This window comes from Salvelinus alpinus, chromosome 17 (assembly GCF_045679555.1).
Source record: "Salvelinus alpinus chromosome 17, SLU_Salpinus.1, whole genome shotgun sequence".
NCBI classification, from domain to species: Eukaryota; Metazoa; Chordata; class Actinopteri; order Salmoniformes; family Salmonidae; genus Salvelinus; species Salvelinus alpinus.
In genome coordinates this window covers 34,731,219-34,756,913 of record NC_092102.1, presented here as the reverse complement: position 1 = coordinate 34,756,913, position 25,695 = coordinate 34,731,219, and the positions used below count along the sequence as shown (strand labels likewise).

Sequence of the window (25,695 nt, the reverse complement as noted above, 5' to 3'; positions counted from 1 at the left end):
GAAGTGGATTTAAAAGGTGACATCAATAAGGGATCATAGCTTTCACCTGGATTCACCTGGTCAGTTTATGTCATGGAAAGAGTGTGACATAGTGTATATTGCTCAATGTGAGCAAGACAAAGGAGCTGATCGTGGACTACAGGAGAAGGCGGGCCGACAAGGCCCCCATTAACATTGACGTGGCTGCAGTGGAGCGGGTTGAGAGTTTCAAGTTCCTTGGTGTCCACATCACCAACAAATTATCATGGTCTAAACACACCAAGACAGACGTGAAGAGGGCACGACAACACCTTTTCCCCCTCAGGAGACTGAAAAGATTTGGCATGGGTCCCCAGATCCTCCAAAAGTTCTACAGCTGCACCATCGAGAGCATTCTGACCGGTTGCATCACTGCCTGGTATGGTAACTGCTCGGCATCTGACCGTAAGGCACTACAGAGGGTAGTGCGTACGGTCCAGTACATCACTGGGGCCAAGCTTCCTGCCATCCAGGACTATACCAGGCGGTGTCAGAGGAAGGCCCCAAAAATTGTCAAAGACTCCAGCCCCCCTAGTCATAGACTGTCCTCTCTGCTTCTGCACGGCAAGCGGTACCAGAATGCCAAGTCTAGGTCCAAGAGGCTTCTAAACAGCTTCTACCCCCAAGCCATGAGACTATTTGCATTAGCCCCCCCTCTTTTACACCACTGCTACTCTCTGTTGTTATCATCTGTGCATAGTCACTTTAATAATCATAGACTGTTCTCTCTGCTTCTGCATGGCAAACAGTACCAGAGCGCCAAGTCTAAGACCAAAAGTCACCTTAACAGCTTCTACCCCCAAGCCATAAGACTGCTGAACAATTAATGAAATAGCCACCGATTATTTACATTGACCACCCCCCCATTTGTTTTTTACACTGCTGCTACTCGCTGTTTGTTATCTATGCATAGTCACTTCACCCCTACCTACATGTACAAATTACCTCGACTAACCTGTACCCCCGCACATTGACTCGAAACCGGTACCCCCTGTATATGGCCTCATTAATGTTATTTTATTGTGTTACTTTTAATTATTTTTTACTTTAGTTAATTTGGTAAATATTTTCTTAACTCTTTCTTCAACTGCACTGTTGGTTAAGCATTTCACGGTAAGGTCTACACATGTTGCATTCAGAGCATGTGACAAATAACATTGATTTGATTGTATTGGCTTATACATTCTTACCTGCACACACATCTGAGGGTGTTTATCCACAGCAGAAACATTATATTTCTGTCAAGGATAGAGGAAAGAGATCATCAGCATCATCATCTTCATCATCATCACTATCATCATCAACACTCACCAGATCTCCCTTCTCCTCCATGTCCTCCAGTGTGGAGTTTAGGATGGGAGTGCATTGTGGTGTGTTTCTCTGGTGTCGCCAGCAGAGGGAGGCAGAGGGCTTCAGGTAAGCAGCAGGACACAGGGCACTCCAGGCCACGCTTGAACCATACAGAGTCACCTTACTGGAGCGCCACACGTCTCTACCCCCTGGTGGTCAAACACAGACAGTGCACTGTTACTGACTGCTGCTCTGCTGGTTTGTCTGTGACTAATTGCTCCAGCAGAAAGCCCCTGCTATCCCCAGGTCTGATTCACTGGAAAATGTACAGGTAACAACACACACAGAAACTGAAGCCAATCATCAGCTACGGCATCTCAAACAGGTCTAAGAGACAAACAATACTTGAATAATCAGAGGTGTACTCAAATAAAATAAAATTGTATTAGTCAAATGCACCGATTACAACAGGTTACAGTGAAATGCTTACTTACGAGCCCCCAACCAAAAACGCAGTTTAAAAAAGAACGGATACGAATAAGAAATAAGTCATTAAAGGGCAGCAGTAAAATAACAATAGCGAGACTATATACATGGAGGCACCAGTACAGAGTCAATGTGCAGGGGCACCGGTTAGTTGAGGTAATATGTACATAGAGGTAATATGTACATAGAGTTATTAAAGTGACTATGCACAGATGATAACAACAGCGAGTAGCAGTGGTGTAAAAGAGGGGGGACTAATGCAAATAGTCTCATGGCTTGGGGGTAGAAGCTGTTTAGAAGCCTCTTGGACCTAGACGTGGCGCTCCGGTACCGCTTGCCGTGCGGTAACAGAGAGAACAGTCTATGACTAGGGTGGCTGGAGACTTTGACAATTTTTAGGGCCTTCCTCTGACACCGCCTGGTATAGAGGTATATAGAGGTCCTGGATGGCAGGAACCTTGGCCCCAGTGATGTACTGGGCCATTCGCACTAATGGCCTTGCAGTCGGAGGCCGAGCAGTTGCTATACCAGGCAGTGATGCAACCGGTCAGGATGCTTTCGATGGTGCAGCTGTATAATCTTTTGAAGATCTGAGGATCCATGCCAAATCTTTTCAGTCTCCTGAGGGGGAATAGGTTTTGTTGTGCCCTCTTAACGACTGTCTTGGTGTGCTTGGACCATGATAGTTTATGTGATGTGGACACCAATGAACGTGAAGCTCTCAACCTGCTCCACTGCAGCCCAGTCGATGAGAATGGAGGCATGCTCGGTCCTCTTTTTCCTGTCGTCCACAATCATCTCCTTTGTCTTGATCACGTTGAGGTTGTTGTCCTGGCACCACCCGGCCAGGTCTCTGACCTCATCCCTATAGTCTGTCTCGACGTTGTCGGTGATCAGGCAACACTGTTGTGTCATTGCCAAACTTAATGATGGTGTTGGAGTCGTGCTTGGCCGTGCAGTCATGAGTGAACAGGGAGTACAGGAGGGGACTGAGCACACACCCCTGAGGGGCCACTGTGTTGAGGATCAGCGTGGTGGATGTGTTATTACCTACCCTCACCACCTGGGGGGGGCAGGAAGTCCAGGATCCAGTTGCAGAGGGAGGTGTTTAGTCCCAGGGTCCTTAGCTTATTGATGAGCTTTGATGGCACTATGGTTTTGAACACTGAGCTGTAGTCAATGAATAGCATTCTCACATAGGTGTTCCTTATGTCCAGGTGGGAAAGGGCAGTGTGGAGTGCAATAGAGATTGCATCATCTGTGGATCTGTTGGGCGGTATGCAAATTGGAGTGGGTCTAGGGTTTCTGGGATAATGGTGTTGATGTGAGCCATGACCAGCCTTTCAAAGCACTTCATGGCTACAGACGTGAAGTGCTACGGGTCGGTAGTCATTTAGGCAGGTTACCTTAGTGTTCTTGGGCACAGGCACTATGGTGGTCTGCTTAAAACATGTTGGTATTACAGACTCGGACAGGGAGAGGTTGAAAATGTCAGTGAAGATGTTACAAATCCCCAGCTTCTGCGTTGTTGTGGGTTTGTATGTGTTTATGTGTGTATTTCAGGGAATGGCTTCCTGGATTCCCCCAAGCAGCTGATTGGTCAGCCCCATGGCAGATTGGAACTCTGATCCCGCCCTCTCGTTAGGGGATACAGCTGTCGCCAATTACAAGCTCCTTCTCCAGCTGGATAAAGTGTTCCTTTGTTAGGAGAGAGAGCTTCTTTGATGTCCTGTGTTGGTTGTTGCTCAGACAGTTTTTGTAAAGTATTTTGTAGCCAGTCCTGCTGAGGCATGTTTATGTCAAAAGGACTGTGTTTTGATTATTAAAATTGTTTGTATTATTCTGTTTCATTTGTTCCCAGGGGAGAAGGTGAAGGCACCTTGAGAGTGCTTAGGCAAGAGGCCTGTGGGCATACATATACCTGTAGTATGTACTCTGTCTATGCACACTAGTTAAGACCTGGGCGGACCACCCCCTGTATTTTGGTTAGCGCTCCAGGTGGTGTTAAGGTTAGGTAAGTAGTGGGTAGGCAGGTAAGGTAGGAGAGGGGTCTCTTTAACTTTAACTTTCTTTGCTTCGGTTCCGTCCAGCCCCTTTTCCCCACATTACCGTGTTAAGGAAATAAATTCCCAGTAAACGCTAATATTCTCTGCCTCTGTCATCCTTACCTACAATCACATACCTCTATCATTCCACGGAGTGTAGCTGGGTGTTGCGCTCCCTCCTCCAAGAGGCGTGCATAACAGAAGACATTTGCCAGTTGGTCAGTGCATGCTCGCAGTACACGTCCTGGTAATCCGTCTGTCCCTGTGGCCTTGTGAATGTTGACCTGTTTAAAGGTCTTACTCACATCGGCTGCGGAGAGCTTGATCACAGTCTTCCGGAACAGATGGGGCTCTCATGCATGCTTCAGTATTATTTGCCTCGAAGCGAGCATAGAAGTAGTTTAGCTCGTCTGGTATGCCCGTATCACTGGGCAGCTCTCGGCTGTGCTTCCCTTTGTAGTCTGTAATAGTTTGCCAGCCCTGTCACATCCGATGAGCGTCAGTGCCGGTGTAGTACGATTCGATCTTAGTCCTGTATTGATGCTTTGCCTGTTTGATGGTTCGTCGGAGGGCATAGCGGCATTTCTTAAGCTTCCGGGTTAGAGTCCCGCTCCTTGAAAGCGGCAGCTTTAGCTCAGTGCGGATGTTGCCTGTAATCCATGGCTTCTGGTTGGGGTATGTACGTACGGTCACTGTGGGGACGACATCATCGATGCACTTATTGATGAAGCCAATGACTGATGTGGTGTACTCAATACCATCGGAGGAATCCCGGAACATATTCCAGTCTGTGGTAGCAAAACAGTCCTGTAGCTTAGCATCTGCTTCATCTGACCACTTTTTTTTATTGATCTAGTCACTGGTGCTTCCTGCTTTAATTTTTGCTTGTAAGCAGGAATCAGGAGGATAGAATTATAGGCAGATTTGCCAAATGGAGGGCGAGGGAGAGCTTTGTATGTGTCTGGAGTAAAGGTGGTCCAGTCTTATTTTTTATTTTTTTGTCCCTCTGGTTGCACATTTAACATGCTGATATACATTTGGTAAAACGGATTTAAGTTTCCCTGCATTAAAGTCCCCGGCTACTAGAAGCACCGCCTCTGGGTGAGCGTTTTCTTGTTTGCTTATGGCGGAATACAGCTCATTCAATGCTGTTTTAGTGCCAGCCTCTGACTGTGGTGGTATGTACAGATGAAAATTCTCTAGGTAGATAGTGTGGTGTAGAGCTTATCATGAGATACCCTACCTCAGGCGAGCAATAGCTCGAGACTTCCTTAGATATCGTGCACCAGCTGTTACAAAAATACATAGTCCGCCGCCCTTGTCTTACCATACGCCGGTGTAGCGTATAACCAAACAGCTGTATGTTATGTTGATAGTGTCGTCGTCGACTCCGTGAAGCGTAAGATATTACAGTTTTGAATGTCACGTTGGTAGTTCAATCTTCCGCGTAGGTCATCTATTTTATTCTCCAAAGATTGCACGTTTGCTAGCAGAATGGAAGGAAGTGGGGGTTTATTCGATCGCCAACGAATTCACAGAAGGCAGCCTGCCCTCCAGACCCTTTTTCTCCACCTCCTCTTCATGCAAATCACGGGGATCTGGGCCTGTTCCTGAGAAAGCAGTATATCGTTCGCGTCAGGCTCGTCAGACTCGTTAATGGAAAAAAGGATTCTGCCAGTCCGTGATGAGTAATCGCAGTCCTGATGTCCAGAAATTATTTCGGTCATAAGAGACGGTAGCAGCAACATTATGTACAAAAGAAGTTACAAACAATGCAAATAAACGAACAAAAAAACACAATCAGTTGGGGGCACGTAAAACGTCTGCCTTCTTCTCCAGCGCCATTTTAGATTAGATACTCACCATCTAATGAGCCATTCACAAACGGGCAAACTGTGGTTCGCCTTGCGTCTAGGTGTGTGTAATATACCTGCAGGCATATGTACAGACAGACTGAGAGACAGGCAGAGAGACATCCAAGGACACTAACATGAGACATACTGTAGTTTTAGCCATGCATTACTGTCACTGTCCATTGCACATTATCTGATAGTTATCTCTGCTCATTGTGATATGTCACTGAGTGAGACCTTCTTACCTGTACACAGACACAGGGTAGCAGGTAGGGGAAACTGAGAGTCACTGACCGATTCTTATTGGTGTCAATCTGGAGAGAACAACAGAATATTCATTAACAGATTATCAACCTACACTACCGGTCAAAAGTTTTAGAACACCAACTCATTCAAAGGTTTTAGTTTATTTTTACTATTTTCTACATTGTCGAATAATAAAGAAGACAACAAAACTATGAAATAACACATATGGAATCGTTATAACCAAAAACGTGTTAAAACAAATCAAAATATATTTTATATTTGAGATTCTTCAAATAGCCACCCTTTGCCTTGATGACAGCTTTGCACACTCTTGGCATTCTCTCAACCAGCTTCACCTGGAAAGCTTTTCCAACAGTCTTGAAGGAGTTCCCACATATGCTGAGCACTTGTTGGCTGATTTTCCTTCACTCTGCGGTCCGACTCATCACTCCATCACTCTCCTTCTTGGTAAAATAGCCCTTACACAGCCTGGAGGTGTGTTGGGTCATTGTACTTTTGAAAAAGAAATGATAGTTCCACTAAGCCCAAACCAGATGGGATGGCATATCGCTGCAAAATGCTGTGGTAGCCATGCTGGTTAAGTGTGCCTTGAATTCGAAATAAATCACAGACAGTGTCACCAGCAAAGCACCCCCACACCATCACACCTCCTCCTCCATGCTTTAAGGTGGGAAATACACATGCAGAGATCATCTGTTCATCCACACCGCGTCTCAGAAAGACATGGTGATTGGAAACAAAAATCTCCAATTTGGACTCCAGACCAAAGGACAAATTTCCACCAGTATAATGTCCATTGCTCGTGTTTCTTGGCCCAAGTAAGTCTCTTCTTATTATTGGTTTCCTTTAGTAGTGGTTTCTTTGCATCAATTTGACCATGAAGGCATGATTCACACAGTCTCGTCAATTTCTGAGGCTGGTAACTCTAATGAACTTATCCTCTGCAGCAGAGGTAACTCTGGGTCTTCCATTCCTGTGGCGGTCCTCATGAGAGATAGTTTCATCATAGTGCTTGATGGTTTTTGCGACTGAACTTGAAGAAACTTTCAAAGTTCTTGAAATGTTCCGTATTGACTGACCTTCATGTCTTAAAGTAATGATGGACTGTCATTTCTCTTTGCTTATTTAAGTTGTTCTTGCCATAATATCGAGTGGCGCAGCCGTCTAAGGCACTGAAACTGAGTACTAGAGGTGTCACTACAGACACCCTGGTTCGAATCCAGGTTGTATCACAACCGGCCGTGATTGGGATTCCCATAGGGTGGCGCACAATTGGCCCAGCGTCATCTGGGTTTAGCCAGTGTAGGCCGCCATTGTAAATAAGAATTTGTTCTTAACTGACTTGCCTAGTTAAATAAAATAAAATAAAAAAATGTTTTTACCAAATAGGGATATCTTCCGTTTACCACCCCTACCTTGTCACAACACAACTGATTGGCTCAAACCCATCAAGAAGGAAAGAAATTCTTCAAATTAACTTTTAACAAGGCACACTTGTTAATTTATATGCATTCCAGGTGACTACCTCATGAAACTGGTTGAGAGAATGCCAAGAGTGTGCAAAGCTGTCATCAAGGCAAAGGGTGGCTATTTGAAGAATCTCAAATATAAAATATATTTTGATTTGTTTAACACTTTTTTAGTTACTACATGATTCCATATGTGTTATTTAATAGTTTTGATGTCTTCACTACTATTCTACAATGTAGAAAATAGTAAAAATAAAGAAAATCCCATGAATGAGTAGGTGTTCTAAAATGTTTGACCGGTAGTGTATGTTATAAACAACATTCACCTTTTTAACACACCTCTATACATGCACGCATGCACGCACCCATACACACAGACACACACGTGCGAGCACACACACACACACAATACAAACACGCAAATGAGCTTACAGTAAAAAGAGCAGAAAGGTTGGAGCATTCTGCATCTGTGTGTCTGTAGCACAACCTGGTGTATACATCAGATGAGCGAGCCGGTTGGTATATGTGGTCTCCAGTTGCTACTGTTACATTGAGGGATCGAGCCAGCTCATCCACAGACAGATCAAACTCTGGTACTGGATCTGAATCTGCATCACCTCAGACAGAGTCATAGTATGATTAGTATTATGATGTCATTCTCATCACATCTCAGGTGAGGGATGGGGATAAGTGATGGAGGTGAAAGGTGAGATTACTACCTGGACAGATGTCCTCCTGTACGATGTACCTGTGCTGTCTCTGTGGTTTAGAGGACAAAGACACATACACCTCTCGCCCTGCGTCAGCAGGGAAACAGTCATACACCAACTCCCACTGGAAGGCAGCAGAGACACACACAGCAACATGATCAGAAGCACACTTTCATCATTCTACTGTGTGTGTGTGTGTGTGTGTGTATGTGTGTGTGTGTGTGTGTGTGTGTGTGTGTGTGTGTGTGTGTGTGTGTGTGTGTGTGTGTGTGTGTGTGTGTGTGTGTGTGTGTGTGTGTGTGTGTGTGTGTGTGTGTGTGTGTGTGTGTGTGTGTGTGTGTGTGTGTGTGTGTGTGTGTGTGTGCGCGCGCGCGCGCGTGCGTGCGTGCGTGCGTGCGTGCGTGTGTGTCTGAGCGTGCGTGTGTGTGTGTCTGTGCGTGCATGCATGAAAATATCAGATCTTACCACAATCATGTGGCCAATGTCATGGGGATGTAAGCGCTTAATGTTGGTCTTTCCCACTATGATGGATCGAAACGGGTCACTCCACTTAAAATAAAAATTAATAAAGTTACTTTTATTTTATCCATCTATCTTATCCTTTTTTAACTCTTCCTAAAGAATACTGAAAGGGAGAGGGGTTCCATTTCAAGAAATGTTACCTGTAAAGTGTCATTATTGACTCCATTTTTTATCGAGATGGTTCTGTGAGTTTTAGTTGACAGCTCCAGGTATTCAATGGTCAGTGTCCCAGTGAAGTCTAGAGGAACACAGAGGACAGATGAAAGAATTATGGCAGTAAAGGTAGAACGAGAGAAAGAGAGGACGTCAGGTTAAGGAAGAAAGATATAGACTGAAACAAACACAAGGCCAGAGAAAGGGAGACTGAGACTTTAGATAAAAGGAGGAAGGATGGAGGAAAGTTCTAAAGGGGGTGATGCGGAGAGACAGAGATTGGTTGTGGATGGGAAACAGTCTTACCTGCCGCTTTCATTCTGACACGTACATGGACACAGGCAAAACAGGAGCCTTGTGATGGAGAGAACCCGAGAGTGGACAGACTCAGCTGAGGAAGACTCTCAGGGTTCCAGCTGGAACCTACAGAAACACAGAACATACGGACACTCAAAACAATATATGCAGTAAAATAAGTATGCAAGTGAAGTCTGAAAATGCCAAATAAATGGTTCCTCTTCACATTGTGTACAAAAGGAGTTATCCCATAGGGATCATGGACTGAAGTAACAATTACCATTTTGGTATTGAATCTATTGTGGAGAAATAGAGAAAGAAAAGGAGGAAGAAAAAAAGACTGGGTTAGTGAAGTGAATCTTGATGCAGGACAGGTTCACATAGGCTAATCAAGTTCCAATACATTATTTCCATTACATACAGTCTGAGTATAATGTCTCTTTTGCATATTAGTTACATTATGTCCATGGTGGTGGGCCCCAAAGATGGTATGAATTAGTCCCTTACCTCGGTGACAGTTAGTCTGGCGCGTGTTATCTCTTCAGAGGCGCACAGGAGCCGCAGCAGGCACAACAGGAGCAGGAGCACAGCAAGTGCATGTCCATTCCCGCGTCTCATCATAATGACGGATGACCACTAGCCTACTCACAACAGAGGCACATGTAAAAAGTCATGGCTTATCCAATGTTGCTTGAACAACTTTGGCCCTAGGGAAAAAAAACGCAAATGCGCAAAAAAACAGCAGAACGACAGTTTAGCCTTACTTTCATATTAAAATCAACGAAATGAAATCCAAGAAAACGGAAACGTAGCCTACATGATAAGTTCCAGTGCTATGTTGTTTTGTCTGTTCCCAATAAGAACGGTTAAAAAAATGACTCATTAAGAATTGTTCCATGCATATTAAGTTGTGTATTGAGTGAGTGAGTGGGTGAGTGGGTAGTTTAGTACAGCTCCACCTTTCCAGCTGCCTCAGGCAGTGTGTACTCGTTTGATATTTATTTTTACGAACAATGAGGAAATAACAGCCATGATATGCTAAGAAATACTTATTTTTTAACGTGACATCGAGAAGGAAACGTGTATTGGCAAACATTGCAGTCCCCCTTGCACAGTCACTGCTCTGTTAATCATAAATACCGCATCTTTTCTGAAACAGACCTTGGTTCAAATTATACTTAGGGTAATTCAGTAACTTTCTAAGACATTTGGAAGTAAGGGTGTGTTCGTAAATTCACTCAGGAGTGTGCTCAGAGTGCGCTCTAGGCATTAGTAATTTCAGAGTGTTGTCAGATTGTCCGTTGGTAAATTCAGAGCATTTCGGCTCTCAGAGAGTTCAGAGCGCACACTGAACTCTCTGGCCGAGGATTACGGTTGATCCGAGCGTTTGGACCTCACAACTGGCAATCAAGCACCCAAGATAACTGACCAAAGTTGGCTAGCTTGCTAGCTACTTCCAGAATCAAATGAGAGACCACCTCACTCTGACCATTTTACTCGCCTTATCAGAGCTGGTTAAGCTGTTTTCATGTTCTCTAGAACGTTGGTAACTGTAAGTGTGCTGCTGGCAACAATTTAATGACGTTATTTTTTGCCTACGTTTACTGACACTAGGTCATATCCAACGAGAGTGTTGCACGGTTGTAAATTCTTCAGTTATTCTGCGCTCTTGCACACATCACATCAACACCATTATCCCAGAAACCCTAGACCCACTCTAATTTGTATACCGCCCAAACAGATCCACAGATGATGCAATCTCTATTGCACTCCACACTGCCCTTTCCCATCTGGACAAAAGGAACACTTATGTGAGAAAGTTATTCATTGACTACAGCTCATTGACTACAGCTTAGCGTTCAACACCATAGTGCCCTTAAAGCTCACCACTAAGCTAAGGATCCTGGGACTAAACACCTCCATCTGCAACTGGATCCTGGACTTCCTGACAGGCCGCCCCCAGGTGGTGAGGGTAGGTAGCAACAAATCTGCCACGCTGATCCTCAACACTGGAGCTCCACAGGGGTGCGTGCTCAGTCCCCTCCTGTACTCCCTGTTCCCCCACGATTGCATGGCCAGGCACGACTCCAACACCATCACTAAGTTTGCAGACGACACAACAGTGTTAGGCCTGATCACCGACAACGATGAGACAGCCTATAGGGGGGAGGTCAGAGACCTGGCCGGGTGGTGCCAGAATAACAACCTATCCCTCAACGTAACCAAGACTAAGGCGATGATTGTGGACTACAGGAAAAGGAGGACCGAGCACGCCCCCATTCTCATCGCCGGGGCTGTAGTGGAGCAGGTTGAGAGGGCACAACAAAGCCTATTCCCCCTCAGGAAACTAAAAAGATTTGGCATGGGTCCTGAGATCCTCAAAAGGTTCTACAGCTGCAACATCGAGAGCATCCTGACTGGTTGCATCACTGCCTGGTACGGCAATTGCTCGGCCTCTGACCGCAAGGCACTACAGAGGGTAGTGCGTACGGCCAGTACATCACTGGGGCTAAGCTGCCTGCCATCCAGAACCTCTACACCAGGCGGTGTCAGAGGAAGGCCCTAAAAATTGTCAAAGACCCCAGCCACCCCAGTCATAGACTGTTCTCTCTACTACCGCAAGGCAAGCGGTACCGGAGTGCCAAGTCTAGGACAAAAAGGCTTCTCAACAGTTTTTACCCCCAAGCCATAAGACTCCTGAACAGGTAATCAAATGGCTACCTGGACTATTTGCATTGTGTGCCCCCCCCCTCAACACGCTGCTGCTACTCTCAGTTTATCATATATGCATAGCCACTTTAACCATATTTACATGTACATACTACCTCAACTGGGCCGACCAACCAGTGCTCCCGCACATTAGCTAACCGGGCTATCTGCATTGTGTCCCGCCACCCACCACCCGCCAACCCCTCTTTTACGCTACTGCTACTCTCTGTTCATCATATATGCATAGTCACTTTAACCATATTTACATGTACATACTACCTCAATCAGCCTGACTAACCGGTGTCTGTATGTAGCCTCGCTACTTTTATAGGTAGCCTACTGGTTAGAGCGTTAGACTAGGAACCGGAAGGTTGCAAGATCGAATCCCCGAGCTGACAAGGTAAAAATCTGTTGTTCTGCCCCTGAACAAGGCAGTTAACCCACTGTTCCTAGGCTGTCATTGAAAATAAGAATTTGTTCTCAACTGACTTGCCTAGTTAAATAAAGGTTAAAAAAAAGAAATAGCCTCGCTACTGTTTATAGCCTCTTTATACTGTTGTTTTATTTCTTTACTTACCTATTGTTCACCTTACACTTTTTTTGCACTATTGGTTAGAGCCTGTAAGTAAGCATTTCACTGTAAGTTCTACACCTGTTGTATTCGGCGCACATGACAAATACATTTTGATTTGATTTGATTTGAGACTAGAGTGCTCTGAAATCGGAGTAGATGGCCAGAGTGAATTTACCAACGCACCCTAAATATTTGAATATTTTTTATTTTATTTGAAGTATGTGTCATGTTTTGTCATTGATTATCATGTCTTGTCCCTGTGCTTCCCTTCTATTCGTTTCCCTCTGCTGGTCTTATTAGGTTCTTTCCCTCTTTCTATCCCTCTCTCTCCCCCTCCCTCTCTCGCTCTCTCTCTCTATCGTTCCGTTCCTGCTCCCAGCTGTTCCTCATTCTCCTAACTACCTCATTTACTCTTTCACACCTGTCCCCTATTTTGCCCTCTGATTAGAGTCCCTATTTCTCCCTCTGTTTTCCGCTTCTGTCCTTGTCGGATCCTTGTTTGATGTTTGCTGTTCTGTGTCCTTGTTCCGCCCTGTCGTGTTTTTGCCTTCTTCAGATGCTGCGTGTGAGCAGGTGTCTAGGTCAGCTACGGCCTGTGCCTTCCCGAAGCGACCTGCAGTCAGTGGTCGCGTCTCCAGTCGTTCCTCTCTACTGACGAGAGGATTTCAGTTTTCCTGTTTTGGATTTACCTAAGATAATATCCAGGAGTATCGTTTTTTGTTTAAGACTGGAATAAAGACTCTGTTTCTATTAAGTCGCTTTTGGGTCCTCATTCACCAGCATAACAGAAGGATCCGACCAAGAATGGACCCAGCGACTACGGATTCTCGCAACACTGCCGTCGAGTTCCAGGGAGCAATGCTCGGCAGACACGAGCAGGAATTGTCTGCTGCTCGTCATGCCGTTGAGACCCTGGCCGCTCAGGTCTCCGACCTCTCAGGACAGTTTCAGAGTCTTCGTCTCGTGCCACCAGCTACTTCCTGGTCTTCCGAGTCTCCGGAACCTAGGGTTAATAACCCACCATGTTACTCTGGGCAGCCCACTGAGTGTCGCTCCTTTCTCACCCAGTGTGATATTGTGTTCTCTCTCCAGCCCAACACATACTCAAGAGAGAGAGCTCGGATCGCTTACGTCATATCACTCCTTACTGGTCGGGCTCGGGAGTGGGGCACAGCTATCTGGGAGGCAAGGGCTGAGTGTTCTAACGATTATCAGAACTTTAAAGAGGAGATGATACGGGTTTTTGATCGTTCAGTTTTTGGGAAGGAGGCTTCCAGGGCCCTGGCTTCCCTATGTCAAGGTGATCGATCCATAACGGATTACTCTATAGAGTTTCGCACTCTTGCTGCCTCCAGTGACTGGAACGAGCCGGCGTTGCTCGCTCGTTTTCTGGAGGGACTCCACGCTGAGGTTAAGGATGAGATTCTCTCCCGGGAGGTTCCTTCCAGCGTGGACTCTTTGATTGCACTCGCCATCCGCATAGAACGACGGGTAGATCTTCGTCACCGAGCTCGTGGAAGAGAGCTCGCGTTAACGGTGTTCCCCCTCTCCGCATCTCAACCATCTCCTCCCACCGGCTCAGAGACTGAGCCCATGCAGCTGGGAGGTATTCGCATCTCGACTAAGGAGAGGGAACGGAGAATCACCAACCGCCTTTGCCTCTATTGCGGTTCTGCTGGACATTTTGTCATGTCATGTCCAGTAAAAGCCAGAGCTCATCAGTAAGCGGAGGGCTACTGGTGAGCGCTACTACTCAGGTCTCTCCATCAAGATCCTGTACTACCTTGTCGGTCCATCTACGCTGGACCGGTTCGGCTGCTTCCTGCAGTGCCTTGATAGACTCTGGGGCTGAGGGTTGTTTTATGGACGAAGCATGGGCTCGGAAACATGACATTCCTCTCAGACAGTTAGGGAAGCCCACGCCCATGTTCGCCTTAGATGGTAGTCTTCTCCCCAGTATCAGATGTGAGACACTACCTTTAACCCTCACAGTATCTGGTAACCACAGTGAGACCATTTCCTTTTTGATTTTTCGTTCACCTTTTACACCTGTTGTTTTGGGTCATCCCTGGCTAGTATGTCATAATCCTTCTATTAATTGGTCTAGTAATTCTATCCTATCCTGGAACGTTTCTTGTCATGTGAAGTGTTTAATGTCTGCTATCCCTCCTGTTTCTTCTGTCCCCTCTTCTCAGGAGGAACCTGGTGATTTGACAGGAGTGCCGGAGGAATATCATGATCTGCGCACGGTCTTCAGTCGGTCCAGAGCCAACTCTCTTCCTCCTCACCGGTCGTATGATTGTTGTATTGATCTCCTTCCGGGGACCACTGCCCCTCGGGGTAGACTATACTCTCTGTCGGCTCCCGAACGTAAGGCTCTCGAGGATTATCTGTTTCTCTCGACGCCGGTACCGTGGTGCCTTCTTCCTCTCCCGCCGGAGCGGGGTTTTTTTTTGTTAAGAAGAAGGACGGTACTCTGCGCCCCTGCGTGGATTATCGAGGGCTGAATGACATAACGGTTAAGAATCGTTATCCGCTTCCCCTTATGTCGTCAGCCTTCGAGATTCTGCAGGGAGCCAGGTTCTTTACTAAGTTGGACCTTCGTAACGCTTACCATCTCGTGCGCATCAGAGAGGGGGACGAGTGGAAAACGGCGTTTAACACTCCGTTAGGGCATTTTGAATACCGGGTTCTGCCGTTCGGTCTCGCTAATGCTCCAGCTGTCTTTCAGGCATTAGTTAATGATGTACTGAGAGACATGCGGAACATCTTTGTTTTCGTTTACCTTGACGATATCCTGATTTTTTCACCGTCACTCGAGATTCATGTTCAGCACGTTCGACGTGTACTCCAGCGCCTTTTAGAGAATTGTCTCTACGTGAAGGCTGAGAAGTGCGCCTTTCATGTCTCCTCTGTCACATTTCTCGGTTCTGTTATTTCCGCTGAAGGCATTCAGATGGATCCCGCTAAGGTCCAGGCTGTCAGCGATTGGCCCGTTCCTAAGTCACGTGTCGAGTTGCAGCGCTTTCTCGGTTTCGCTAATTTCTATCGGCGTTTCATTCGTAATTTCGGTCAAGTGGCTGCCCCTCTCACAGCTCTGACTTCTGTCAAGACGTGCTTTAAGTGGTCCGGTTCCGCCCAGGGAGCTTTTGATCTCCTCAAGAAGCGTTTTACATCCGCTCCTATCCTTGTTACTCCTGACGTCACTAAACAATTCATTGTCGAGGTTGACGCTTCAGAGGTGGGCGTGGGAGCCATTCTGTCCCAGCGCTTCCATTCTGACGATAAGGTCCATCCTTGCGCTTATTTTTCTCATCGCCTGTCGCCATCGGAACGCAACTATGATGTGGGTAACCGCGAACTGCTCGCCATCCGCTTAGCCATAGGCGAATGGCGACAGTGGTTGGAGGGGGCGACCGTCCCTTTTGTCGTTTGGACTGACCATAAGAACCTTGAGTACATCCGTTCTGCCAAACGACTTAATGCACGTCAAGCTCGTTGGGCGTTGTTTTTCGCTCGTTTCGAGTTCGTGATTTCTTATCGCCCGGGAAATAAGAACACCAAGCCTGATGCCTTATCCCGTCTCTTTAGTTCTTCTGTGGCTTCTACCGACCCCGAGGGGATTCTCCCTGAAGGGCGTGTTGTCGGGTTGACTGTCTGGGGAATTGAGAGACAGGTAAAGCAAGCACTCACTCACACTGCGTCGCCGCGCGCTTGTCCTAGTAACCTTCTGTTCGTTCCTGTCTCTACTCGTCTGGCTGTTCTTCAGTGGGCTCACTCTGCCAAGTTAGCTGGCCACCCCGGCGTTCGGGGTACGCTTGCTTCTATTCGCCAGCGGTTTTGGTGGCCTACTCAGGAGCGTGACACGCGCCGTTTCGTGGCTGCTTGTTCGGACTGCGCGCAGACTAAGTCAGGTAACTCTCCTCCTGCCGGTCGTCTCAGACCGCTTCCCATTCCTTCTCGACCATGGTCTCACATCGCCTTAGACTTTATTACCGGTCTGCCTTCGTCTGCGGGGAAGACTGTGATTCTTACGGTTGTCGATAGGTTCTCTAAGGCGGCACATTTCATTCCCCTCGCTAAGCTTCCTTCCGCTAAGGAGACGGCACAAATCATCATTGAGAATGTGTTCAGAATTCATGGCCTCCCGTTAGACGCCGTTTCAGACAGAGGCCCGCAATTCACGTCACAGTTTTGGAGGGAGTTCTGTCGTTTGATTGGTGCTTCCGTCAGTCTCTCTTCCGGGTTTCATCCCCAGTCTAACGGTCAAGCAGAAAGGGCCAATCAGTCGATTGGTCGCATATTACGCAGCCTTTCTTTTCGAAACCCTGCGTCTTGGGCAGAACAGCTCCCCTGGGCAGAATACGCTCACAACTCGCTTCCTTCGTCTGCTACCGGGCTATCTCCGTTTCAGAGTAGTCTTGGGTACCAGCCTCCTCTGTTCTCGTCCCAGCTCGCCGAGTCCAGCGTTCCCTCCGCTCAGGCTTTTGTCCAACGTTGTGAGCGCACCTGGAGGAGGGTCAGGTCTGCACTTTGCCGTTACAGGGCGCAGACTGTGAGAGCCGCCAATAAACGTAGGATTAAGAGTCCTAGGTATTGTCGCGGTCAGAGAGTGTGGCTTTCCACTCGTAACCTTCCCCTTACGACAGCTTCTCGCAAGTTGACTCCGCGGTTCATTGGTCCGTTCCGTGTCTCTCAGGTCGTCAATCCTGTCGCTGTGCGACTGCTTCTTCCGCGACATCTTCGTCGCGTCCACCCTGTCTTCCATGTCTCCTGTGTCAAGCCTTTTCTTCGCGCCCCCGTTCGTCTTCCCTCCCCCCCCCCGTCCTTGTCGAGGGCGCACCTATTTACAAGGTACGGAAGATCATGGACATGCGTTCTCGGGGACGTGGTCACCAGTACTTAGTGGATTGGGAGGGTTACGGTCCTGAGGAGAGGAGTTGGGTTCCATCTCGGGACGTGCTGGACCGTTCGTTGATTGATGATTTCCTCTGTTGCCGCCAGGGTTCCTCCTCGAGTGCGCCAGGAGGCGCTCGGTGAGTGGGGGGGTACTGTCATGTTTTGTCATTGATTATCATGTCTTGTCCCTGTGCTTCCCTTCTATTCGTTTCCCTCTGCTGGTCTTATTAGGTTCTTTCCCTCTTTCTATCCCTCTCTCTCCCCCTCCCTCTCTCCCTCTCTCGCTCTCTCTCTATCGTTCCGTTCCTGCTCCCAGCTGTTCCTCATTCTCCTAACTACCTCATTTACTCTTTCACACCTGTCCCCTATTTTGCCCTCTGATTAGAGTCCCTATTTCTCCCTCTGTTTTCCGCTTCTGTCCTTGTCGGATCCTTGTTTGATGTTTGCTGTTCTGTGTCCTTGTTCCGCCCTGTCGTGTTTTTGCCTTCTTCAGATGCTGCGTGTGAGCAGGTGTCTATGTCAGCTACGGCCTGTGCCTTCCCGAAGCGACCTGCAGTCAGTGGTCGCGTCTCCAGTCGTTCCTCTCTACTGACGAGAGGATTTCAGTTTTCCTGTTTTGGATTTACCTAAGATAATATCCAGGAGTATCGTTTTTTGTTTAAGACTGGAATAAAGACTCTGTTTCTATTAAGTCGCTTTTGGGTCCTCATTCACCAGCATAACAGTATGTGGAAATACAAATATTTAAATACTCTCATGCATTTGAACCTGGTCTGTTTGGTTATGGTATTTGACAATGTTTGGAAAGAAGTATTTGAAAATAGTTTCAGATGTATGCTGTTTATAGAAAACTATTTGAAAAAACTTCAGGTTAATATTCACCCCATGCCTGCAGCAGCCTCTGGTTAGGCTCGTGTTGTTTTCCAATTAAGCAATAAGGCACGAGGAGGTGTGATATATGACCAATATCAAATAAAATTGTATTGGTCACATACACTTATTTAGCAGATGTTATTGCGGGTGTAGCAAAATGGTTGTGTTCCTAGCTCCAACAGTGCAGTAATATCTAACAATTGACAACAATACACAAATCTAAAAGTAAAAAAATGTAATTAAGAAATATATAAAAAATATTAGGACAAGCAATGTCGGAGTGGCATTGACTAAAATACAGTAGAATAGAATAGAATATAATACAGTATATACATATGAGATGAGTAAAGCAGTATGTAAACATTAAAGTGAATAGTGTTCCATTATTAAAGTGATCAGTGATTTCATGTCTATGTATATAGGGCAGCAGCCTCTAAGGTGCAGGGTTGAGTAACCGGGTGATAGCCGGCTAGTGATGGCTATTTAACAGTTTGATGGCCTTGAGATAGAAGCTGTTTTTCAGTCTCTCGGTCCCAGCTTTGATGCTCCTGTACTGTCCTCGCCTTCTGGATGATCGCAGGGTGAACAGGCCGTGGCTCGGGTGGTTTATGTCCTTCATTATGTTTTTGGCCTTCCTGTGACATCAGGTGCTGTAGGTGTCCTGGAGGGCAGGCAATGTGCCCCCGGTGATGCATTGGGCAGACGGCACCACCCTCTGGAGAGTCCTGCGGTTGCGGGCAGTGCAGTTGCCAGACCAGGTAGTGATACAGCTCGACAGGATGCTCTCAATTGTGCATCTGTAAAGGTTTGTGAGGGTCTTAGGTGCCAAGCCAAATTTCTTCAGCCTCCTGGGGTTGAAGAGGTGCTGTTGCGCCTTCTTCACCACACTGTCTGTGTGGGTGAACCATTTCAGATTGTCAGTCATGTGTACGCCGAGGAACTTGAAGCTTTCCACCTAGGTGCTTGCTCCCTCTGCTGTTTCCTTTAGTCCCAAATCAGCTCCTTTGTTTTGTTGACATTGAGGGAGAGGTTATTTTCCTAGCACCACTGCACCAGGGCCCTAAAATCCTCCATGTAGGCTGTCTCGTCATTGTTGGTAATCAGGCCTACTACTCTTGTGTCATCTGCAAACTTGATGATTGATTTGGAGGTGTGCCTGGCAACGCAGTCATGGGTGAATAGGGAGTACAGGAGGGGCTGAGCACGCACCCTTGTGGGGCCCCTGTGCTGAGGATCAGCGAAGTGGAGTTATTGTTTCCTACCTTCACCACCTGGGGGCGGCCCGTCAGGAAGTCCAGGACCCAGTTGCACAGGGCGGGGTTCAGATCCAGGGCCCCAAGCTTAATGATGAGCCTGGAGGGTATTATGGTTTTGAAGGCTGAGCTATAGTCAATGAACAACATTCTGACATATAGGGCAGTGTTTTTGGTTTGGGTAGGTTTTAATAGTCACTGTGGGAACAACATCCCCTATACATTTCCTGATGAACTCAGTCACCGTGTCCGTGTAAACGTCAATGTTATTCTCAGAGGCCACCCAGAACATATCCCAGTCCACGTGATCAAAACAATCTTGAAGCATGGATTTCGATTGGTCAAACCAGCATTGAATAGACCTTAGCATGGGTACTTCCTGTTTGAGTTTCTGCCTGTAGGAAGGGAGGAGCAGAATTGAGTCGTGATCTGATTTGTCGAAGGGAGAGCGGGGGAGGGCCTTGTATGCATCTTGAAAAGGCGAATAGCAGTGGTCTAGTGTTTTTTCCTAAGCGAGTACTACAGTCCATGTGTTGACAGAACTTCTGTATCGTTTTCCTCAAATTTCCTTTGTTAAAATCCCCATCTACATTAAATGCGGCCTCGGGATATGTGGTTTCCAGTTTACATAAAGTCCAGTGTAGTTCCTTGAGGGCTGTCGTGGTATCGGCTTGAGGGGAAATATGCACGGCTGTGACTATAACCGAAGATAATTATCTTGGGAGGTAATACGGTCGGCATTTGATTGTGAGGTATTCTAGGTCGGGTGAACATGTCACACCCTGACCATAGAGAGCCCTTGGTTCTTTGTATGTAATACAAAAAAACTGTGCTAATAATGTAAGAAATAACACACAAAAGAAACAAAATACTGCAAAGTTGCTTAGGAGCTAGAAGCAGAGCTGCCATGTCTGTCGGTGCCATCTTGCTTCAATGCAGAGTGCCTGGATACAGCTCTTAGTCGTGGTATATTGGCCATATACCACAAACACCCGAAGTCCCTTATTGCTATTATAAACGGGTTACCAATGTAATTAGAGCAGTAAAAATATATATTTTGTCATACCCATGGTATACAGTCTGATATACCATGGTTGTCAGCCAATCAGCATTCAGGGCTCGAACCACCCAGTTTATAATGTTATATAGACTGTTGCTTGTTTAGCAACAAAACTGAGTCATGCACAACTATGGGCCAACACAGACAGGGTTGGCATAGATTGTTGACAATATGTAAGCTATATTTCGTCTCCAATGTTTATTGAAAACATAAATACATTTGCACAATGAACACTTATTGTCTCTCAAATACATCATTACAGTTATTGGTTAGCTAGCTAGCTAATTTTAGCCAGTTAAAACACCTCAAAACAAGATTTGGTATTAATATGAAACGAGCTGAATTGAGCCACTTACGATTACCCAGATGGCAGTTTCTTGTCATTATTGCTAGCAATCTGGCCATCCAGAATCACAACATGCTGACTTCTGCCCCTGGAAGTGCACACATTGTCTTCGTGAAGTAGACATTTTTGAAAATCTATTAAAAATAAAAAACGGAAATACCTTATTTACAAAAGTATTCAGACCCTTCCCTATGAGACTCGAAATTGAGTTCAGGTGCATCCTGTTTCCATTGATCATCCTTGAGATGTTTGTACAACTTCATTGGAGTACACCTGTGGTAAATTTAATTGATTGGAAATTATTTGGAAAGGTACACACTTGTCTATATAAGGTTCCACAGTTGACAGTGCATTTCAGAGCAAAAACCAAGCCACAAGGTCGAAGGAATTATCCGTAGAACTTAGAGACAGGATTGTGTTGAGGCACAGATCTAGAGCTGGCCGCCCAGCCAAACTGAGCAATCGGGGGAGAAGGGCCTTGTTCAGGGAGGTGACCAAGACCCTGACGGTCACTCTGAAAGAGCTCCAGAGTTCCTCTGTGGAGATGGGAGAAACCTCCAGAAGGACAACCATCTCTGCAGCACACCACCAATCAGGTCTTTATGGTAGAGTGGCCAGATGGAAGCCACTCCTCAGTAAAAGGCACTGTAATGATGTGTGCTGAGAGTCGGGAAGCAAGTTCAGGGAGTGAGTGTTTTCATAAGTAAACGTAACACAATATTAAACAAGAAAACACGAACAACACACAGACATGAAACAGAAACAATGACTCCTGGGGAAGGAACCAAAGGGAGTGACATAAATAGGGCAGGTAATCAAAGAGGTGATGGAGTCCAGGTGAGTGTCATTAAACATGTAACACTGGTGATAGGTGTGCGCCATAACGAGCAGCATGGTGACCTAGAAGCCAGAGAGGGAGCACACGTGACAGGCACATGACACACCAATTGGAGTTTGGCAAGAAGCACCTAAAGAACTCTCAGACCATGAGAAACAAGATTCTCTGGTCAGGTGAAACTAAGATTGAACTCTTTGACCTGAATATCAAGGGGCACATCTGGAGGAAACCTGACACCACCGCTACAATGAAGCATGGTGGTGGTAGCATCATGCTGTGGGGATGTTTTTCAGCGACAGGGACTGGGAGACTAGTCAGCATAGAAGGAAAGATGAACGGAGCAAAGTACAGAGAGATCCTTGAGGAAACCTGTTCCAGAGCGCTCAGGACCTCAGACTTGGGCGAAGGTTCACCTTCCAAAAGGACAACGACCCTAAGCACACAGCCAAGACAACGCAGGTGTGGCTTCAGGACAAGTCTCTGAATGTCCTTGAGTGACCCAGCCAGAGCCTGGACTTGAACCAGATCTAACATCTCTGGAGAGACCTGAGAATAACTGTGCAGCGACGCTCCCCATCCAACCTGACAGAGTTTAAGAGGATCTGCAGAGACGAATGGGAGAAACTCCCCAATTATAGGTGTGCCCAGCTTGTAGCGTCATACCCTAGTTCCAACAGCTAGGAGACAAACACTGCTTACGTTCTAATGTTTCCACACACACACACACACACACACACACTCACACACACACACACACACATAGAACTGTTGTGGAAATGGTAGCAGGGTGTATGTTTGCATAGAGAGATCAAAGAACTCATGAACTGTCAGATGAAGAAAAACAACAGTGTCGACATCCTGAGCTTATCTCTCATGTCATCTGTCCTTTCACCAAACTACTGGGTGGTATCTATCAGTTCTTCCAGCTCCCACTCATTCTCCATATGACTGTAAACAGGAGTGGGGGGTTTAGGGCAGAAAACAGAGATCTTCAGAGAAGTGGGCTGTCTAGTTATCTGTGAGTCTTTAGCCTGAATGGAAATACTAAGGGAAGTTAAGTTGAGTGTAGATCTGGGTGGCTGTGGATATTTAACCTGTGAAGTTGAGTGGGTGATCTGGGTGGCTGGGGATCTTTGACCTGTGAAGTTGAGTTGAGTGGGTGATCTGGGTGGTTGGGGGATCTTTAACCTGTGAAGTTGAGTGGATGATCTGGGTGGCTGGGGATCTTTCACCTGTGAAGTTGAGTTGAGTGGGTGATCTGGGTGGCTGGGTGATCTTTAACCTGTAAAGAAAATATGACACACATATGCCCACACATGCTGATAAGAAACAATATGCAGGGCATGGGGGGACAAGTCTTGGTGATTTCTACTGTGATACATTGCATGTGGCTACAAGTCCATCCCTACTTATCGAAAAGATAATCTGAATGTCCCTGTAAGACTGTGTTTTGAAAGACTGTAAATCTGACATGATATAGCGGGCCTAGAGCGAAGGAATCCCTAGTGTTAACAGGAAATGCTAACCAGTTGTACCTGCTCCAATGGCCTAGTTTAGACGTCCTGTCATCTCTCAGTGCGTCAGTGTGTGAGTGACAGGCAGACAGAGAGAGAGACACACAATGAAAGAGGTCAGGGGGAGTGTACGGAATGTTAGGCATGCACTGGGCAAAAAGGGTCCATTTCAACTGGAGAAACAAAGTGAGAAGCTGTTCAGAAAATACCTAAAATAAGTTAATGCAAAACTGAGTAGCTAATTTGAGATGTTTTATATATCTTAATAACTAGAAACAAGAAAGTTAGCTAATTTGGCCAGCGCTGTAACTGGTAGCCTAGCAACAATAATCACTCTTTTCTTCTGTGGAGTTCCAACTGTCATTTTTTAATTTGGGCACCACAAATGAGTGTGTTGAACTCCCAACTGGAGAAACAAAGAAGTGAGAAGCTGTTCAGAAAAGACCTAAAATAAGTTACCGCAAAACTGAGTAGCTAATTTGAGATGTTTAATTTATCTTAATAACTAGAATCAAAATAATTTGCTAATTTGGCCAGCAGCCAGTAGGGCTACCTAGCGAGGCTTGATAGGGGGCAAAAGCTAACTGGTAGCCTAGCCAGCTAACAACAAAATTGCCTTCCTTTCAGGCAAAACATTTTTACCCCCTATCAAGCCTCAAGGTGACAGCTAACGTTTTAAAAAGTTTAGGTGTATTTTGTATTACTGGTTAGTATAAGCTAGCTAGCTAACTAACTTAGCTAGCTAGCTTGTTCCAGATAGTTTTCATCATGAATGAAGACGGTAGAGTAGCTACCTTGTGGTATGATTGCGTGAAATTATTAATGATTTATGCATTTACAGTTTGGAGTGGATCACAGTCCGACACTACCACCACGTTGGGTCTGGACTGCGAGGGACCACCACTGACATGACGACCCAATCTGCACCCATCTCATCCATCCATTTTTATTTTCTGTTAAATATACTGAACTAAACGCAACATAGCGTTGGTCCCATGTTTCATGAGCTGAAATAAAAGATCCTTGAAATGTTCATTACGTACAAAAAGCTTATTTCTCTCAAATGTTGTGCACAAATTTGTTTACATCCTTGTTAGTGAGCATTTCTCCTTTGCCAAGATAATCCATTGACCTGACAGGTGTGGCATATCAATAAGCTAATTAAACAGCATGATCATTACACAGGCGCACCTTGTGCTGGGGACAATAAAAGGCCACTCTAAAATGTGCAGTTTTGTCACACAACACAATGCCAAAGATGTCTCAAGTTTTGAGGGAGCGTGCAGTTGGAATGCTGACTGCAGGAATGTCCACCAGAGCTATTGCCAGAGAATTTAATGTTCATTTCTCTACCTTAAGCCACCTGCAACCATGTGGACGGCTGATGAAACTGAGGAGTATTTCTATCTGTAATTAGGCCCTTTTGTGGGGGAAAACGACCTGGCTCCCAGGTGGGTATGCCCAGTCGTGAAATCCCTAGATTAGGTAGGACCTAATGAATTAATTTCAATTGACTGTTTCCTTATATGAACTGTTACTCGTAACATCATTGAAATTATAGCATGTTGCGTTTATATATTTTTTCAATATAAATTAAAAAAACGTTTAGCAAAGATTGGCCTAAATTTGCATCTTTACAGAAAACGTATGTTGTGATAGGAACTCTGGATTTGCTGTGCTGCATTTTTAAAACAAATAGCAGAGATGTGCTTTGGAAATAGCAACTTGGATTAAATATGACGATGTTGGCCTTTGCGTGCCTTCTAACCTACTACTGAATATCGTGCAAACGTATGCTCAGATATGCCACCTTCATGTGAAGAAGCGCGATGATTTTCGGCGCCTTAATAGGTAAAATAATGTGTGCGCTGGACATTGATCATTAGTCGGATCTAACATACGAGGATGAATATTAAATATCATGTAATGATATCTATTGAAATTATGCATTAAAAAAAACACGGATACATAAATTATCAGGTAATGACTAGAGATTATACATTTCTGAAAATATGTGGATTCGTTCATGCCTAAGTATAAAGGCTTAGATATGTCAACATGTTGACACATACCTTTCCAGAGTTTGAATATTCTATAAATATGTAAACGGGTGCCATGCGCATCAGGTGCGTGTCTTGAACGTATCTCACCCCAGATACAGTTGAAGTCAGAAGTTTACATACTCAGTTTTTCAAAATTCCTGACATTTAATCCTAGTAAAAATTCTCAATTTTAGGTCAGCTAGGATCCCCACTATATTTTAAGAATGTGAAATGTCAAAATAATAGTAGAGAGAATGATTTATTTCAGCTTCTATTTATTTCATCACATTCCCAGTGGGTCATAAGTTTACATACACTCAATTAGTATTTGGTAGCATTGCCTTTAAATAGTTTAACTTGGGTCAAACGTTTCGGGTAGCCTTCCACATCCTTCCCACAATACGTTGGGTGAATTTTGGCCCATTCCTCCTGACAGAGCTGGTGTAACTGAGTCAGGTTTGTAAGCCTCCTTGCTCG

General features: G+C 45.7%; 1 protein-coding gene and 1 long non-coding RNA gene across 2 annotated transcripts in view; one reads left to right on the top strand and one right to left on the bottom strand.

Annotated features, from left to right (window-relative positions):
- The window catches only part of LOC139543197 (interleukin-17 receptor E-like), a 12,178-nt gene extending 3,566 nt beyond the window's left edge, over positions 1-8,612 (bottom strand). The window contains exons 1-7 of the mRNA XM_071349465.1: positions 8,604-8,612; positions 8,148-8,262; positions 7,861-8,036; positions 5,938-6,006; positions 5,703-5,769; positions 1,330-1,517; positions 1,209-1,256 (exon numbers count right to left, since the gene is read on the bottom strand). Of these exons, the coding sequence (XP_071205566.1) occupies positions 1,209-1,256; positions 1,330-1,517; positions 5,703-5,769; positions 5,938-6,006; positions 7,861-8,036; positions 8,148-8,262; positions 8,604-8,612 (672 nt within the window). The remainder of the gene's footprint in view (positions 1-1,208; positions 1,257-1,329; positions 1,518-5,702; positions 5,770-5,937; positions 6,007-7,860; positions 8,037-8,147; positions 8,263-8,603) is intronic.
- The window catches only part of LOC139542829 (uncharacterized), a 34,514-nt gene extending 10,303 nt beyond the window's left edge, over positions 1-24,211 (top strand). The window contains exon 2 of the long non-coding RNA XR_011668555.1: positions 24,018-24,211. This is a non-coding gene — a long non-coding RNA (uncharacterized lncRNA). The remainder of the gene's footprint in view (positions 1-24,017) is intronic.
- The last annotated feature ends 1,484 nt before the right edge of the window (positions 24,212-25,695 follow it).